Below are 16,292 nucleotides of genomic sequence, written 5' to 3' on the forward strand. Positions count from 1 at the left end.
CGTCACTCGCGTGCCTTGAACACCCCTGTCATTGCAAACGAAGTTTGCCAATGCTCGGTGTAATGGCAACATCCCATCCGGGTGCCAGTCGAACTACCTCCGCCTGTGGCATCAGTCTGTCGGGCGTAATTCCAAATCGAGCCGCCAATTCCAAGTGAAAAGAAGTTGGCCTTGGCTCCCTCAAAAGAGCTTCCTGATCCTTCACTTTGCCCCAAAAAGCCGCAAAGTTTGTACTTTCATTCATTTGATTTGGTGCAAGTCCCACGCCATGTGGTACCAGTTCTGCTTTTCTATCTGCCTTTTCTGCCACGTTCCTCAGCTGCTCTCGAACTCTCAGGCCTGTCGTCGTTCTTATCATTCTGTTCTTTCTGTGTCTTTTTAGGGCACTTCGCGGAGATATGTCCATGTTCCCCGCATCCAAAGCACTTCCCCTCTCTAATGAAGCGAGCTTTCTCCTGAGGAGTAAGCTTGGGTCGTGCATCCTTCTTCTCTGGGTTGCCCTTTTTCCTTCTACTTCGCGGAGATATGTCCGTGTTCCCCGCATCCAAAGCACTTCCCCTCTCTAATGAAGCGAGCTTTCTACTGAGGAGTAAGCTTGGGTCGTGCATCCTTCTTCTCTGGGTTGCCCTTTTTCCTTCTACTTTCATTCCCAGAAGTTTGTTCGGCTCGTTGTGTCATGGCCTCATCTGTGGGGTAGGTCAGACTGTCAGAGTGAATGGCAAAGCCCCGCTTCGCATGACTCATCAACTCCTGAATAGAAGCTGACTTCTGTTCCAAGCAGTGATCTCGGATCTCTGTAGGTAGACCCAAGGTAAACCGCTCAATCTGTTCTCTGAACGAGATTCTCTGAACAAGATCTTCTTGAATGAAGAGGCGGGTAGAAAAGAGTTCCAGAATCTTTCACAGTAAGCATTGATTGTATCTTTCTTGGTCATCCGAAGATGGTTCCAAGCAGCTCGTATATCTCGTTCATATTCTTGCGTCAACCAAGAAGAAATAAAAAGCTTCTTAAATTTCAGCCATTTAACTGGCACAGTCTTGTTTAAAAGAAGCGTGGACCACCAAGTACGAGCATTCCTCTTAAAGTAAGAGGCAGCTCTCCGAATCTTGGAGTGCTCTGAATAGCGTTCTCCCGCGAAAGCGATGTCAAACTGCTGTATAAAAGACAAAGCCTTCGAAGCATCTGAGTATCTGAAAAAGTATCAAACTTGATCGAGTGGCCACCTTTCTTAAACTCTCGAACTTTCTTGCTTTTATCTTCGAGAAAGTCATACCCGTTAGCTTTGTAAAAAAATTCTTCTTGTTCACATAAAAGTTTCCATCATCGGAATCTGAGCTGTCTGTAGACGAGTCCTCAATAGAACTGTCAGTCTCTCGGCGAGATGTAGCCTTCTTTGCCTTTTTCTTGCCTTTCTAAAGCTTTGTTTTCGCTTTTTGCTTTTTCTGTCTTCTTCGCTCAAGTCTGAAGAGCTAGAAGAACTGTCAAAAGAAGAAGAAGAACTGGGTAAGCCTTCAAACTCGACACACTTCTTCTGTTTCTTTGCCTTGTCGAATGTCGACCGACGACCCAAATATCCCGGGAAGTCAATGCCTTTCTTCTGCTTTTTGCCGTGCTTTTTGTCTTTCTTTTGCACATCGAAAAGTTGAGCAATCCGTGCATCAACCACGTTCTCCAGTTCCTTCTCCGTATATTTCTTGGAAGCAGAAGGTTTCTTGAGAGCGCGTTTCAAGAGTGGTGTTGTGGTTCTCTGCCACTCCGTCTGTACCTCTTCTAAAGAGGTCTCGTTCATATATTTTGCCATCTTCAGGTCCTTGGCAAAATTGAGCATCATCTTTGTTGCATCGCCAATCAATTGACGACGCTCCATCTCTTGCTGCTCCGCCTGAGTAGGCCTAGGCGGGCCATACTCAGTGCCGGAATCTTTGTTGTGATCCCTGCCCGCATCTCCAGATGCAGAGGGAGTCGATTGATCATTGCCTGAAGCCATAGGTGCCGCGAAAAAAAATTTGGGGATCGGATTTCCCGTAGAAGAGAAATCGGCCGTGCTCGAATACCACTGTAACAGACTTGGACACTCCAAGTCAAGAATCAACCGCGACAACACCAAATAACCACTTCAAAACAATTCACAGATCACAATAGATTTGCACTGGCCCGGCAGAGTTCCGTGCCTAGAGATATTGGCCCCAAAGACTGGCGCCCCTTTCGGTATTTTTTATATTAATCAGATCAAAGTACAAGAGAGTGGCTAGGGTTTCACTCTCAGACTCTGCGTCCAGATGCTCTGAGAAGTGAAGCCCTCACCACTTATTTAAAGATACAAGGGATGTGTCACCGGCCAATGGCAATTCCATTTTTGTTTATTTCTCTTTCTTTGGGGAATTTCGTTTGTTTTACCTTTTGGAAACACCCCTCTGGAAATCTAACTGCCCTGCATTGCATAGCCAGTGTGGAACTGTTCAGAGAGAGTCCAGGCCTGAGGGCTAAAGAGCACTAAGGTTCGGACAAGGACTATGGTTAGCCAAAGTGGGGTCATTGGCCAGGCAAAGCGGAATCCTTTGCTACATAGGCTACATTTCAGTTCTGGGTGTGGCTGCAGTGTACAAAGAGGGTCAGATGACCTAAAAGAATGTAATGGCAGAAACTCCTAAATTTAAGGGACTGCTATTTTTGGACGGCAAAATGTCTTCGCGTCATTACGTGCAGTTTGACATGGGGATCATTTTGTTACTCTGTGGCCAAGTCAACAGAGGCTACAGGTGAGATATTTTTAGACCTGAGGGTCTAAAGCGGGAAAATGCACAAATGAGTGACACTTGGCACTCTGAGGCCAGTTTACCACTTAAAGAGAAGGCAAAAACGTGATTTTCAGCTGTGAGCTCGTTTTTGAGTGTTGTCACAGGTGGGAGAGCTTCAATGGAGTGTTGGCTTACCCTCTATGTACAGTGAGGTGCAGGATGTCATGACCTGCACACCTCTCACTGCTCTCTCTCTCCCCTATTCTTTATGGTTATGCCCCTCTAGTGGGCTTTTCATTTGATCAATGTACAGTTATGTGGGTTCATGCGCGATTGCCGAGGCAAGAGCCTCTTGCACAGTACTGGATTAGCTAGCGGCTAATCCCCCGCAGGTACAGGTGAATTCGGAGAGGTTTCACGTGCGAAATCCCGTCCGATTCAAAGGGCAAGTAGCCCTACAGGTGCGGGAGCTCGAGGACTTGCTACGGATGCGACCGGCTCGTGAAACAGAGCCCGAAACAGTGAATTACAGCCTGCTGTGTATTTTTGCAGGTTTAGGGTTCGGCCCTAAACGGACCCTAATACCCCCAGGAGGTTCGGGGACGCGAGCGGACCACTGTACAAGTGATCTGGCGCATTTTCAGGGCAGAAAACAGAGAATTCAGCTTGCTGCAGATTCTCACCAGGTTTTGCAAAGTGTCCGTATGCGTCGGGAAAGTCATCTAATGCGTGGGGATACTGACCGTGAAGGGTCCTAGTACAGTTATGATGCCGAAATCGGGCCGGAACAGTTGAAATTCAGCCAAGCTTGTGCGGGGCAGCTTGTAGGGAACCACAGCATTTATTCCCTCTTTTAAGCAATAAAGAAATACCGAAAGGGGCACCTAAGTTAGGGGCCAATCTGGTGTCGGTCTTCTCATAGAGGTGCATTCTAGCAGCCTGTATCCCTTTCCCCCGTGTTGTGTCTTGAAAGTACAGGTAGAATAGACGACTAATAATGGGTGAAAGCTAAATCAAGGTTTGAAGTAAAGTCTACCGCCCTTTTTGGATTGAACAGGCCGGTTACAGGATGCCCAAAAGCAGAGCCCCAAAAGTTTTTAAAATAAAAAGCATCAGTTCTCTCTCTCTCTCTTAGAGAGTCTTTTCTCTTTTTTTATTAAAAAAAAAGCAAAATTCGCGTCGCTCATCATTTTATAAATTTTTTTATTTTATTTTTTTTTCAACCTTCGCGATTTTCGAAAATTAGGGTTTCTGGCAGAAATTAGGGTTTCTGCTGTCCACCATGTCATCACTTTGTGACACGAGCTCGAAAAGTCGACTGACTTTCCATCCTCAAACCTGCATCAAAAGTTAGGGCTAGGGTTCTTCCATAGGGTTGTGGCCGAGCACAGCATGGTCCATTAGCTCTTGGACAAACAGTGTTTTCGTTGGTGGCGATGGTAGTCCCAAGCTATATCGGTCACATCGGACCTCCAAGGTCATCAGCTCGTGAAGAGACATCTACTGAGAGATGTCGAGAAATTTCAAGTTATAAACTCTTAGGGTTTCCATGGCAAGCATTTCAGGATACCCTTCTCTGCCAGAAGTTGCACTCCGAAGGAAGATGTCAGAAACCATATAACTTTGGGCAATTTTTTATTTTTTTCTTGAAAGCTTGCCAAGTACTTGGAGTATGCTGCTTGGTAGTTGTAGACATCAACATCTGCATGGCACTTCTTCTGAGAAAAACAGTGACTTGAAACAAATTTGGATCCTTCTCTTGCAAGTGATCTCTTATGGCTTATGCCTGTAAGACATGAGCGGTGAAGACGGGAGCGCCCGGTGCACGATGAAGTAAGGGTGGGAGTGGCTAATAAGTCCAGGGTCGGAGGCCGAAGATAAAATTCCATCACTAGCTCTGTCTGCTCTTTTGTAGGACCGGTGGCCGAAGATCTCTCAAATAAAATTCCATCAATAGCTCTGTCTGCTCTTTTGTAGGACCGGTATGCTTTCAGAAAAGCACACGTCTGATGCTCTGATACCACTGTCACAACGCGGGCACCACGTGCCAATAGAAAAGAACAGACTGAACAGACTTTTAGCACTCCAATAACAACTGACTTGAGAGAGAGAGAGAGAGAGAGAGAGAGACGACACGCGACACGGAGTGGCGGAATTCCACCCCAGAGAGTATTGGCCCCAAACCTTGGCGCCCCTTTCGTATTTCTTTATATTGCATCAACACAGTACAAGCCGGTACTCCAGACTCTGCACCTTCTCCAGGAAGCATGCCAAAGAATGAGCCCTAGCCTCATATTTAAAGGCCCTTGGCCTGAAAAGCAGTTACAGTGAAAAGCCTTTAAAACTCAAAAGCTTCTGGTTCAAAATCAAAGCCGTATCGCATGAGACAAGTGGGTGTCCCTGTATCTGGGCCTCGTCACAAAACCGTCCTCCGTAAGCTGGAGAAGATGCTCTCTGTAGAAAGCCATCTTCGTGCCCAACTCCTGTGCTGGCTGTATCCATGTCCTCCTGGTGTCTAGCTGAGTCAGGTCCTCGCGGATGAGCCTGGTGATCTCGGACTGTGTAAGAGTCAGAGAGGGTGCATCCAGTGAGTATTGGAAGGGGGGCAATCTGTCTATGCTGAACCCATGCGCCTGAAACCATGATGTCATCTCCCCATACCAGCATGCTGTAACTCCCTGCCTGGCTAACTGTCGAGAGGACTCAAGTGCAAGGCGGGCATATCTGTCTCTGGGAAGTTCCCACATGCGGTGTATGAAGGAGACAAATCTGGTGAGCGCCTCCACCACTAGTGGGGGGGGCAGCTAGCTCTGCCCGGATAATGGCACGTGGTACTGAAGCCTTGGCTCTAATGAGCCGCGAGATTATAGAGACTAGTGGCTTCTCCATGTCCCCCCATCCATCAGTGCGACCTGTCCTCCCGTAATGTTCCAATGAAGGTCCCCAAATCTCAGCTCCATAGAGAGAGAGATTATTGTACCGAGGATTCTTTTAGAGGGAAAGAGGCACAACAAGTAAGTGTTTGTGGGACTATAGGTTTCTACTAGTTTTAGAAAATCATAATTATTCAATTTGCAATCTTTGAAGACAAATAATATAACAAAAAAATCTTCCTCTATGTCGTCTGGCCTCAAAGATATGTAATGTTTTTAGTTGTAAAGAATACTAAACCTTAAAGCCAATATAGCGGAATGACGCATTGAGTCACTAATGTGGCTCAAGCGACTTAAATGGCTCAAACACGAGTGTTAAAATCTAGTGTCTGGCATCAATTCCTATCACAATGAATTGTAAGTTAAGATTAATGCAAGAACAAAATTGAGTTGAAAGAACCAACCTTCTGAGTGCCCAAATATTGCACAATATTCTCATGCTGAAATTTGCTCAAAAACTCGATTTCCTAGAAAAAAAACAGAGCGTCAAAAAATGGTTACAATGAACAAATGTTTGAAACATGATAGAAACAATAGAATTAGTTCATGTACTTTGAGCAATCATTAAGATGACAACACTACACCCCAATTCCAATTCTTAAGATTGACATCGAGCCTCTAGCAAAAATCACACATGGCAGATCACAAAGATAGACTTGTTCAGAAATCAGATGAAGATGAAGTTTCACCAGCTTATACACCCCAATAAAATTGTGCTTCAACATTTAGGGATCTTAATTAAGAGGGCTATAACATGTTGTAAAAATAGCAGGCCAATTTTGAACCAAGGTTAGTAGAACAGACTAAATGTCGTTCAATTACCATCTGGTAGACGCAGAAAAACTAGCCCCTTGTTTAACAATAACAAATGTCCCTGGTTAAGCTGTAAAAGCTGAAATGTCCTACCGGAAAGTTAAGCTAGAAAACTGTAAAACTGAATACAACTGAATAAGTGTAAAAGAACTTCCATTAGCAGTAGTAAGCACAATCTTTCCAACTCCCTGAACCGGATAAGAGGCATTGTTGGCACAAGTGACTGAATTCCCATGAGGGACAGAGTCAAGAGAGGTGAACAATTCACGATGTGAGGTAATGTGCTTTGTAGCACCACTGTCAAAATAACGGGCCAGAGACCAAAGGGTAACACTGGATACAACCGAATAAACTGGCCAGAGGCCAAAGGCTAAGGCTGGAAAAAAAGCTAGGGGGAAAAGCTCCCTTGAACAACTCACGTTACAACCCTGCTCTCGTCCCCATTTCATCTGGCCAGCCCACAAAGAACCCACCGCTACATAAAAGTCCGCTTGCAAGTCTGCAAGAATAGGACAGGCCTTACGCTGTCTAATATTGGCCTTTCCCAAGCGAACATTTAAAATCCTGGGAAAATTACCAACATGCTCCTGAAATCTATGGAGGTAACCCTCAAATTTCCAAAAATTTCCAGAATATCCCTCGTCAATCTTACAAACATATCTCCAAACATTTTGTTAATCGGTTCTTTGTCTGTAGAAAGAAATGCCACTATTTGTGAGCTTATTGGTGAAATTTTTTTGTCTATGACAAAAAAGATAGACTTTGATTATCAAAAAGAATAAACTATTATCAAGCTATGTGAAGATCAATCCATTCTAAATTGGTACAAGGGTACTTTGGGAATTTTTTAAATTTTGGGGTATTTTAGGAATTTATTTTGATAGTTTCCCTAAAGTCTTGGATCTACAGCAAACAAACCCAATTTTAAGGATGCCCTGTACGGTGTTTACTGAAGTAGACTCTATCTACAGCTTTGCAAGCCAAAGAACAACACTTGCAACTACTTTCCAAGAAATGCAACATGTCCAAATCAACGTCAAATGCAGTCACAACCCCCAACTAGTTACTATACCCCTAACCCCTAACTTGAAGGAAGCTCCAATGTATCAACTTTTAGGATAGACAAAAGAGGAGCCGGAGGGTTTTATGCAGCAGGCACAGAAGGGAGAGGGCAGTAGGTAAAAGAGAGGAGGAAGTTCAGGGGCCTAATCACAGCAGACCATTGTTAAAATTACAAGCACCTGGGGACATAGACTTTTTTTAAAGAGGAGGAAGTTCAGGAACACTAATAATCACAGCAGACCATCATTAAAATTAAAAGTACCTAGGCACATAGATTTTTTTTAAATTAGCTAGAGTTGCCTTTGAACAATATAGCTTATGCCAGCTGTTTAAGATGGTGTTTCATCTACAGGCTACAGCACTCATTATCTTTTTTCTCACAAACAAGGACATAATCCAGATCTAGCCAAGTTTGTCCAGGACAAGAATGTCTTTCATCTCGTATATTTTATAAAAGCGTTTTGATGAGGACTTACAAGAACTGAAGATGCCCACAATTACAGCAAAAGATTAAAAAAACAAAATTGGATCTTCAATGCATTGCTTGAAGAGTAAACTTTACCTGTTCAAGCTGTGTGACACATTGTTGTGCCTTGCTATCATTTTCAGACAAAGAAACTTCTTTCACTGCAAAATATATGCCATCCCTGCCAGAAAAACAAAACATCTCAATCAAGTCAACAAAAAGAAGTTTTTTTTTTACCCGTAATAAAGCCTATGGTCCTACGCTTGGAAATTTTTAGCGCATGTCAATCCCAAATTTTTTCGTTTCTTTTTTTTTACAAGAAAAAAAGGGCTTATACCGCATTGATATTGCAAAACAAGGTGAAGGCTCGCGTTGGCATTCTAAAACATAAAGATGAAACCAAAGTGATGTGATGTGAGCGTAATGAGAGGACCCATTTACAAACTAAGAAACAAAGAAGATCCTGAGCTAGGCAGGTACATATTATGTTATATGTTGATGATACTATTTGATTTCTAAGTGACGAACAAGGCTACATCAACAACATTTCAGCATAAGACAACTTACAACGAACCTTGGGAAAACCAATGTCATGATCTTTCATACGTCAGCAGTAGTCACGAGGAGATCGGCTTTCATATTTGCGGCAGCCAAATATGAAGCGGAGGTCTCTGTTTCATATGTTTATCCAAACGACTACATTCAATAGTGAATCTTTTATGTTACACGCCCTTGTGTCTCTTTGCCAAGAGCTCTCCGCCTCACCCTCTTGCTGTAGACCACCTTATAGGGCACCTGGAGCCTCTCTATTGCCAACACAGCTCGGTTCAATCGTAGATGAGCACCTCCTAGAGCTACTTTTGTCACACTAGCTTGTTGCTTTGCTCTGTTTACAACACACGAACGTCTAAGACGGAGCTGTATTACAGCACTCATGAAGTGTATCCTTTGTGATAGATTGGATAGACGCAGCCGATTCTCACCTCAGAATATCAACAAGAAGTGGCGTCTTTGGTTATTGTATTTTCTGTTGTTTCTTGTCTGTTGATGCAAGACGGCTCCCATCTGAAAATAATAGCAGTAGGTGACTCGCATGTGTGAGTCTTGTTAACCCAATTCACTAACAGGAGTCGCTTCAAAGCAAGGAATTGCGATTTCCTCACATACGCTGCAGAACCCCATATCCGAGAGTTTTGACTCCCAACAATCATATAAGGAACCGAGATTTCCGAAGAAAGTATGCAAACTTCAAATCCTAAAGCTTTGACTCTCCAGATAGATTGTTGCCTCTAAGCAAATACAACAAGGGTTGTAGGTCTCCGGTTAGATATGGGCACCATCCCATCTTCTGGTCTCTCTTTACAAACTGAGTTTATTCAAGATACAGTAGTTTGAGTTAAAAAGAGAGTTGGACAGACCGCAGTAAAACAAATCCTATTTACCCTCGATTACTTCAGGGAGGACCACTGATTTGACTTGCACGGAGCTTGCTTCCATGGTGTTGGATCAGTTACTAAGCTCTGACCGGGAGGGGGCTCTTAAGGCCTTGATTGGACATACTTGCAATACGCTAGAGCAGAAGCCAAAACAAAAGGATGACACTTTTGGATACGGTGAAGCTTGCAAGAAAGAGGAGGTTCACTACTTTCTTAATGGGTATAAAGAACTAAGTCCTACTCACAAAAAGAAGTCTTGAGTCAACTAGAGTTACATCAGATTCACATTCCGATGAGGCAGCTACCTTCACTCGAGCTGTGGCATTCACAAACCTATTGCGCAAACATGTATCTTCATTGGATACACTGAAAGACTAGAGGAGGATAGCACTCTTGTACGCTTTCATTCCCAACACCATACTTAGGCGATTGCTCCAACTTCCTTGTTATAACATAGGGGACCTATCGGCTTCTTGCGTTGAGAGTAGTTTATAGAGCACATTCGCTCTAACTACTTCTCAATAGAGGTGCGGTCGATCTCTGTAACAAACTTGGACACCCCAAGTACGTATTTTGTTGTGACACGAGAGAGAATTACTCTAAACACTTCACAAAATTAAATCACAATTCAATTGAGTCGACGCGGCCCGACGTAGTTCCATGCCCAGAGTGATTGGCCCCAAAGACTAGCGCCCCCTTCGGTATTTCTTTTTGTATTAACAATTGAGCAAGTACAATTGCCTTGGGCTCTCCTCTGCTCACCGGCTTGTCAGCTCTGTATGAGCCAAAGAGAGCCTAGGGTCTTATTTAAAGGCCCTTGGCCTTGGAAAAGCAGTTTACATGAAAAGCTTAAGTTTCAAAAGCATCTGGTGACAAAAGCTGCCGCCCAAAATAGCCAGCGCAATTCGTGGAATTCCATACAACCAGCCGCGTCAACAGCTGATACGCAATTTTTCTTAATTCTTTGTCTCCCTTTGGCCTCGTCGACAGTTGCCCATAAGTTGGAACAACTTAAGATTTGAAAGTCTTTGATCCCATGTCATCAGTTTGTGACATACCTCCCTCTTGAAAGCGTTGTAATCGTCCTCAATTACGCCTATAAAACAGACAGAGGCCATAACCCAGTTCAATAGACACTGACTCTAACTACCGACGCACTAATCAACATAGATCTAGCACTTGCACAAAGACGACACAGTCAATGCACTTCACGTCAGATCAATCACATAAAAATTGATTCCAAATCTAGGACCATGATTCCTGGCAATGTATTTAGCAATCGCATCTAGATCCATCTCGAACCTCACTGATGTCGGATTAGCTAATTCTTATTGCAATCATGTCCATAGATTTCTCAAGACCGAAATGCTGCAGTCATTTCGTCTCTGCAGCATTTCGTCTTTCAATTCCTGCACTCAAACAAATCACATGAGAGAGAGCACATCAATCAAATTCAAGTTTAAGAATTCCCATTTCAATATTCATAAAGTCATACAGCTGAATACTGTTAGCACAGCAGTATCCCTGAAATCCAAAGGGAAATTAATGACTATTCCATCCAGGTAATCTATGACAAAGGAGCAAAGTGACTCCCCTCTTGTGCAGTCATGTCTGCACAAGATTCAACCCTGATGATCTGCGGGATCTTTCAAAGTAGACGCAGCTAAACCGAAAGCCTCAAGGCAAAGTTCCAAAATCTGAGGAGTATCTGCTAGGTCCTCCTCCTCCATCCACTTTGCATCCAATGCCGGATAGTTCTTAAATTTCCCTAAGAACCGCCGAATCACTTTACCTTTCACTTTTCTTTCCTTATGTGCCAGAATCTGTTCTGGAACGACTATCTCCTCGCTCTCTTCCACTTCGGGTTGCTCATCAGGCTCCCCATCAATTCCCACCTCACCCTTGAAGGGGTTCAATAGACTTACATGAATGCATTGTAAATCTTCCAAGTATCTGGCAACTGAAGGATACATCATTTATCTTTTCTTTAATCTGGAAAGGGCCATAATATCTCATGCTAAGCTTTGGTAAAAGCCGCTCCTTTCCCTTTCATTTCCTTAGGCGTGCCTTCTCAAAAGTAAGAGCACCCAATCATCCTCCTTCGACTTCAAGTGGCGTCGATGTCGATCTGCCACCTTCTTGTGCCATGCTTGAGACTTTCTAGAGCCTCGCGAACCTTGGCAAAAGCAAAGTCCAAGTCCCTCGTATACCGATTGGCTTCAAAAATATTGTCAGAAAGGGAGGGACCTTCTTAGCACCTTCGATTACCTCAAATGGCGCCTTCCCCGTCGAGGAGTGAACCGTGTTATTGTAGGCAAATTCCTCCAAAGGAAAATATTTTTCCCATTGAGTCTTCTGATCCGAGATGTAAGACTTCAAAAAATCTAAAACCACTGAGTTGGCTATCTCAGATTGCCCATCTATCTGCGGGTGGAATGATGACGAGAATTGCAACCGCGTGTCAATGTTCTCCCAAATAGCCAGCAATGAACAGTCTCGCTAAATGATCAGGCTGACTGTTTGGAATGAAGTGAGCTTGCTTGTTAAATCTGTCAATGACAGTCCAAATGCCATCGTGCCCACTTTGTGTCCTCGGGAGATCAATGAAGCCATAGCAATGCTTTCCCAAGGGCGGTTGGGAATGGGTAAAGGTTGTAGTAGTCCCTATGCCTTATGCCTGTCAAACTTAACCTTCTGGCATACTACACAATTGCGGACAAAGTCGTACACGTGCTTTTTGATTCTCGGCCAATAGAAGTAACGCTCCACACCCTTCAAGGTGGTATCTATGCCACGGTGACCCGTAAAAGGTGGACAATGGCACTCTGTGAAGACCTTTTCCCTCAAAGGTTGTGTAACAAACAATATCGTTTTCCTCATCAAGTAGCCATCCTGTAGGGAATACCCTAAAATTGTCTCCCCATTCTATATCCGAGTAAAAATGTCCGCAAAGTCGGGATCTGTGGCATACTGGTCAACCATGTCTTCAAAGTTTCTGTGATGAATCGCGGAAATAGCCACGACTAGGGGCTTCCGAGACGATGCATCTGCCACTAAATTTTTATGTCCATGAACATGGACAATCTGAAAGTCAATTTCAATCCCAATTCAGGGAACAAAAGTATGTCGTACCCATTTTGGAAAAAGGCTTAATAAGCCGAATCTCAGAAAATACTGGTCGCAAGTGGCGTAGCAGCCTGTCAATGCGCGATGAACACCCAGATGGTAGTGTGGCAATAAAATAGGTGGGCGTGCGAGCAAGGCGGCGGATAGACCAGCAGGGCCGCAGGGAGACGAGCATGGCATGGGACGCGCATTTCAGTGTTGTGGGCAGAGCAGAAGGAGGACCGCTTGCCATATTTTTTTAATGCATGAATTGCCCTGTTTGAGCACCTCAACATAGCTGCTTGGTTGGTTACATCATATCATCAGAGGGCTTTGTGCATGATGGTGATGAGTTCGAATCCACCGTCTCCAGTCTTTCTTTTAGGAGGATATGACAACAATCTCCTAAGGATATGGCAGCACAGAATCTTGGCAGGTATCGAGGTAGTTTAATATCAATCCTACCAGTATGGGGAATAGTACACCATCAGAACAACAAAGCAATAATTACACGATCAAATCAATCGAGTACCACACCTTCTAATTACACAACCTTTGAGAAAATCGTACAGTACAACTTCAAGAAGACAAGGAAGAGTCATTCGAATAGGAGGCTAAGGTAAAGAAATGGCACTAGATAGTGATAATTGCATAGTTACATGGGACGGCGGGTCGGGGTCAGGAACGGGGACGGGGACGGTCGGGAAACGCGGACGGAGGTCGGAACTACCCAAAAAAAAAAAAAAAAACAGAGTTTTTTTGGCATTTTTTGACCTACATACATGCCACACACATAGAGCATCACTTTGACCACAAATTTGCACTAATAGACCAAAGAACATGAGTCATATAGACGCAAATGTGCTAATAAAACATCGAGAAATGAGGACCCAAAGGGTGAAGAATGGCACTAGGTAGTGATAATTTGGCAAAAAGAGAAAGAAAATCATTTATATATTCCTAATTTTGAGATTCTACAAAGGAAAGTAAAGAAGCCATACCATTTCATAGAGATAGGGGACCACATAGTCAGTATTAAAGATAAACATGAACTTTTTCATCGTGACAAATTACGTCACAAGCTCGAGGTTATGAAGCAGACAAGTTCACTACAAGGGACCGAGATACGGATGGCAGATGAGCTTACACACACCAACCGAAGAACAAGAGACAAGAATTTGCCAAGGAATATGAAGCAAGAAAAGAGGCAAATGGGCAGTCTACCGATGAGGTAGAGCAGCATTCTTGTCAGCCAAGAAAGACACCAAATAAGATGCATAAACAATATTCACGTGCACACCTCTCTCTCTCTCTCTCTCTCTCTCTCTCTCTCTCTCTCTCTCTCTCTCTCTCTCTCTCTCTCTCTCTCTCTCTCTCTCTATCAATCAATTTTCTCTATCAATCAATGTACTCAAACCACAATCAGCTTACTCAACTTCATAAAGTCAACTTACTCGGACAACCCCTCATAAACTGTTCCAAATGAGCCACTTCCTAGCAAGTCGAGCTTCCTCCAAGACTGGATGCTTACATCACTTGCCCTTCGTTCTGGCGTTTGAGGCACGGAACCTCCTACATCTTCGGCATGAATCTGCTCTTTTGCAGAATCCGAATGCTGCAGTACTACTTTCGTTACAAAGCCAAATTGTTCTTTCGTGTCTTCTACATCATCAGCTTCAGAGCCTTCTGAATTGCTTGGAGAAGTGTCATTGCCATCGCTCGCCTGTTGGTTGTTGCCATCCGTGTTTTCGTTTGGCCCAAAGCCAGCCAATAACTCTTGAGTTGAGAGAAGAGGAAGGTACGCTTTTGCACGAAGAACAGGTGGAGGAAGTAACGTGGGCTGATTTGACTGCAATGTCACACGTGCTAGTTGATCGACTGATTTTGACAACCTGCATAGAGCACACAAGAGAAAAATTGCAATTACATCATCCTTGGTATCTACTGCAATATATCCTCTACTGCTAGGTAGTAAGTTGTAACTACTCTTGTCAGGAGCCTTCATAAAATTGAGTGACTCTCTATAAACTGCCTTTGAGAAAATATGAAGAAAACTTCTAAACGAGTAAGCATAGGGTTCCCCAAAACTAATCAGCAGTAGGAAATGGACTAAAGTTACCAATACTTGCTGAGCAGGCATACCTTTCAAAATCATATAATTTGAGATCATCTGCTTGATCAGAATTATCATGCTCATGAATCCTCGCGTCATGAATGGGCTGTTCATGCACCACTTTGCCAGGTGGCCTTCCACTACCATTATGCGGTCTGGCATGCATGTCCAAATCTTTCACTTGGTGATGTGAACTTTGCTGACGACCAACATGAACTCGAGACTCGTGGGTGATGAGTGGATTAGCAGTGTGCTGGTTATCAACAGGAAGTCGAGAATGATTGGTGAAGAGTGCATTGGCAGTTTGATGGCGATCCTCAGGAACTTGTGGACCACGGACAATAGAATGAGGCAATGCCTGTTCTTTAGGCACGTCAACAGGCCCTAGAAACCCCTTCTCGCCCACAATGAGGCTCGAGTCTGATGCAAAGGAATCCCCAGAGGAAGACGACATTGAATTGTAAAATGGACTGGGGCTCAGGCTTTGAGTGGCAGACAGAGGGGAGCTAGCAAGCTCATCACCAGTGCAGTGACCAAAGAACCTACCTGGGGGCTCATCGAGAGACCGTGAACGTGCCTTATGATCCAGAATGAAACGATCCAAGGAGCCTGCCTTCGCTTTCCCTGCTTCCCATGCCTCTTGTGGGATGCTGAATGCGTCTGCTCCGCCTGCAAGACCGAGCTCTTCGCATATTTTCTCGATCTCCTCTTTACTGTCATACCCTATAACTCTGAAGCTTTTGGAAGCGCCCTTGTCAATGGCCCTGTAAGAAGACGAGGGTGAGGGTGAATCGGTGGAAGGCTCGTAATCAGATATTTTCCTGGCAAGGCGCCTCTCAAGCTTGGGCTTCCCTGACGATGAATGTTTAGACAGGGAAGCCATAGCTGGCATGGAGGTACGAGACCTTCAAATGGAAGCGGAAATCTCTGCAGATGATCATGAATTCTTCTTGTTTCTTTCAGCAAAAGAGCTCTCGCGCTCGCTGGATTCGTAGAAGAGGAGATTCGGTAGTTGCGGGGGTCAAAACTTGGGAAGTGAGACGAAAGTCGTAACTCGTAAGAGACGTTTTGAACTCGGGACGTGTGTGTGTGTGTGTGTGTGTGTGTGTGTGTGTGTGTGTGTGTGAGAGAGAGAGAGAGAGAGAGAGAGCTTATAATGTTAGTCTATATTCCTCTTCTTATATGCAACTAGTGTTACTTTGATTCGAGTCACATTTATGAAGTAAAGAGCATTGAATTTGCTCCAATGAAGGGTATACATATCAATCGTCCATACCTCACGCAAATCGAATATTGGAGGTCAATGTATGTCAACGGTAGTAAAGATTTTGATGGCATGGATTCAAAAGAACATAATCAATGTATATACATATCAATCGTCTAAACCTCACGCAAATCGAATATTAGAGGTCAACAGATTTTGAAGGCATGGGTTCAAAAGAACATGATCAATGTAGTACACGTGCTTGCATGTTGTGCCCGAAAAAGAAAGAAAAACCATACATGCGTATGGCGGGGGTGGCACCGTCCTCATTCACTTATTATAAACCGTACAGAACATGCCCTTCCCCCCTTATGCTTGTTTCCTTTTCCAATGTTGAAGGGTTACGTTATGCTTCTCTTGA

General features: G+C 44.0%; 1 protein-coding gene across 3 annotated transcripts in view; it reads right to left on the reverse strand.

The window, feature by feature from the left end:
• The window catches only part of LOC147443837 (mitogen-activated protein kinase kinase kinase 9-like), a 34,574-nt gene extending 18,877 nt beyond the window's left edge, over window positions 1-15,697 (reverse strand). For all 3 annotated transcript variants that reach the window (XM_086526636.1, XM_086526635.1, XM_086526634.1), the window contains exons 1-4: window positions 14,697-15,697; window positions 14,009-14,446; window positions 8,110-8,194; window positions 6,077-6,139 (exon numbers count right to left, since the gene is read on the reverse strand). In XM_086526636.1, coding sequence (XP_086382762.1) covers window positions 6,077-6,139; window positions 8,110-8,194; window positions 14,009-14,446; window positions 14,697-15,559 — 1,449 coding nt within the window. In that variant the 5' untranslated portion in view covers window positions 15,560-15,697. The remainder of the gene's footprint in view (window positions 1-6,076; window positions 6,140-8,109; window positions 8,195-14,008; window positions 14,447-14,696) is intronic.
• Window positions 15,698-16,292: the final 595 nt, after the last annotated feature.

Source organism: Adiantum capillus-veneris, chromosome 13 (genome assembly GCF_014529385.1).
Source record: "Adiantum capillus-veneris isolate H3 chromosome 13, ASM1452938v2, whole genome shotgun sequence".
NCBI lineage: Eukaryota > Viridiplantae > Streptophyta > Polypodiopsida > Polypodiales > Pteridaceae > Adiantum > Adiantum capillus-veneris.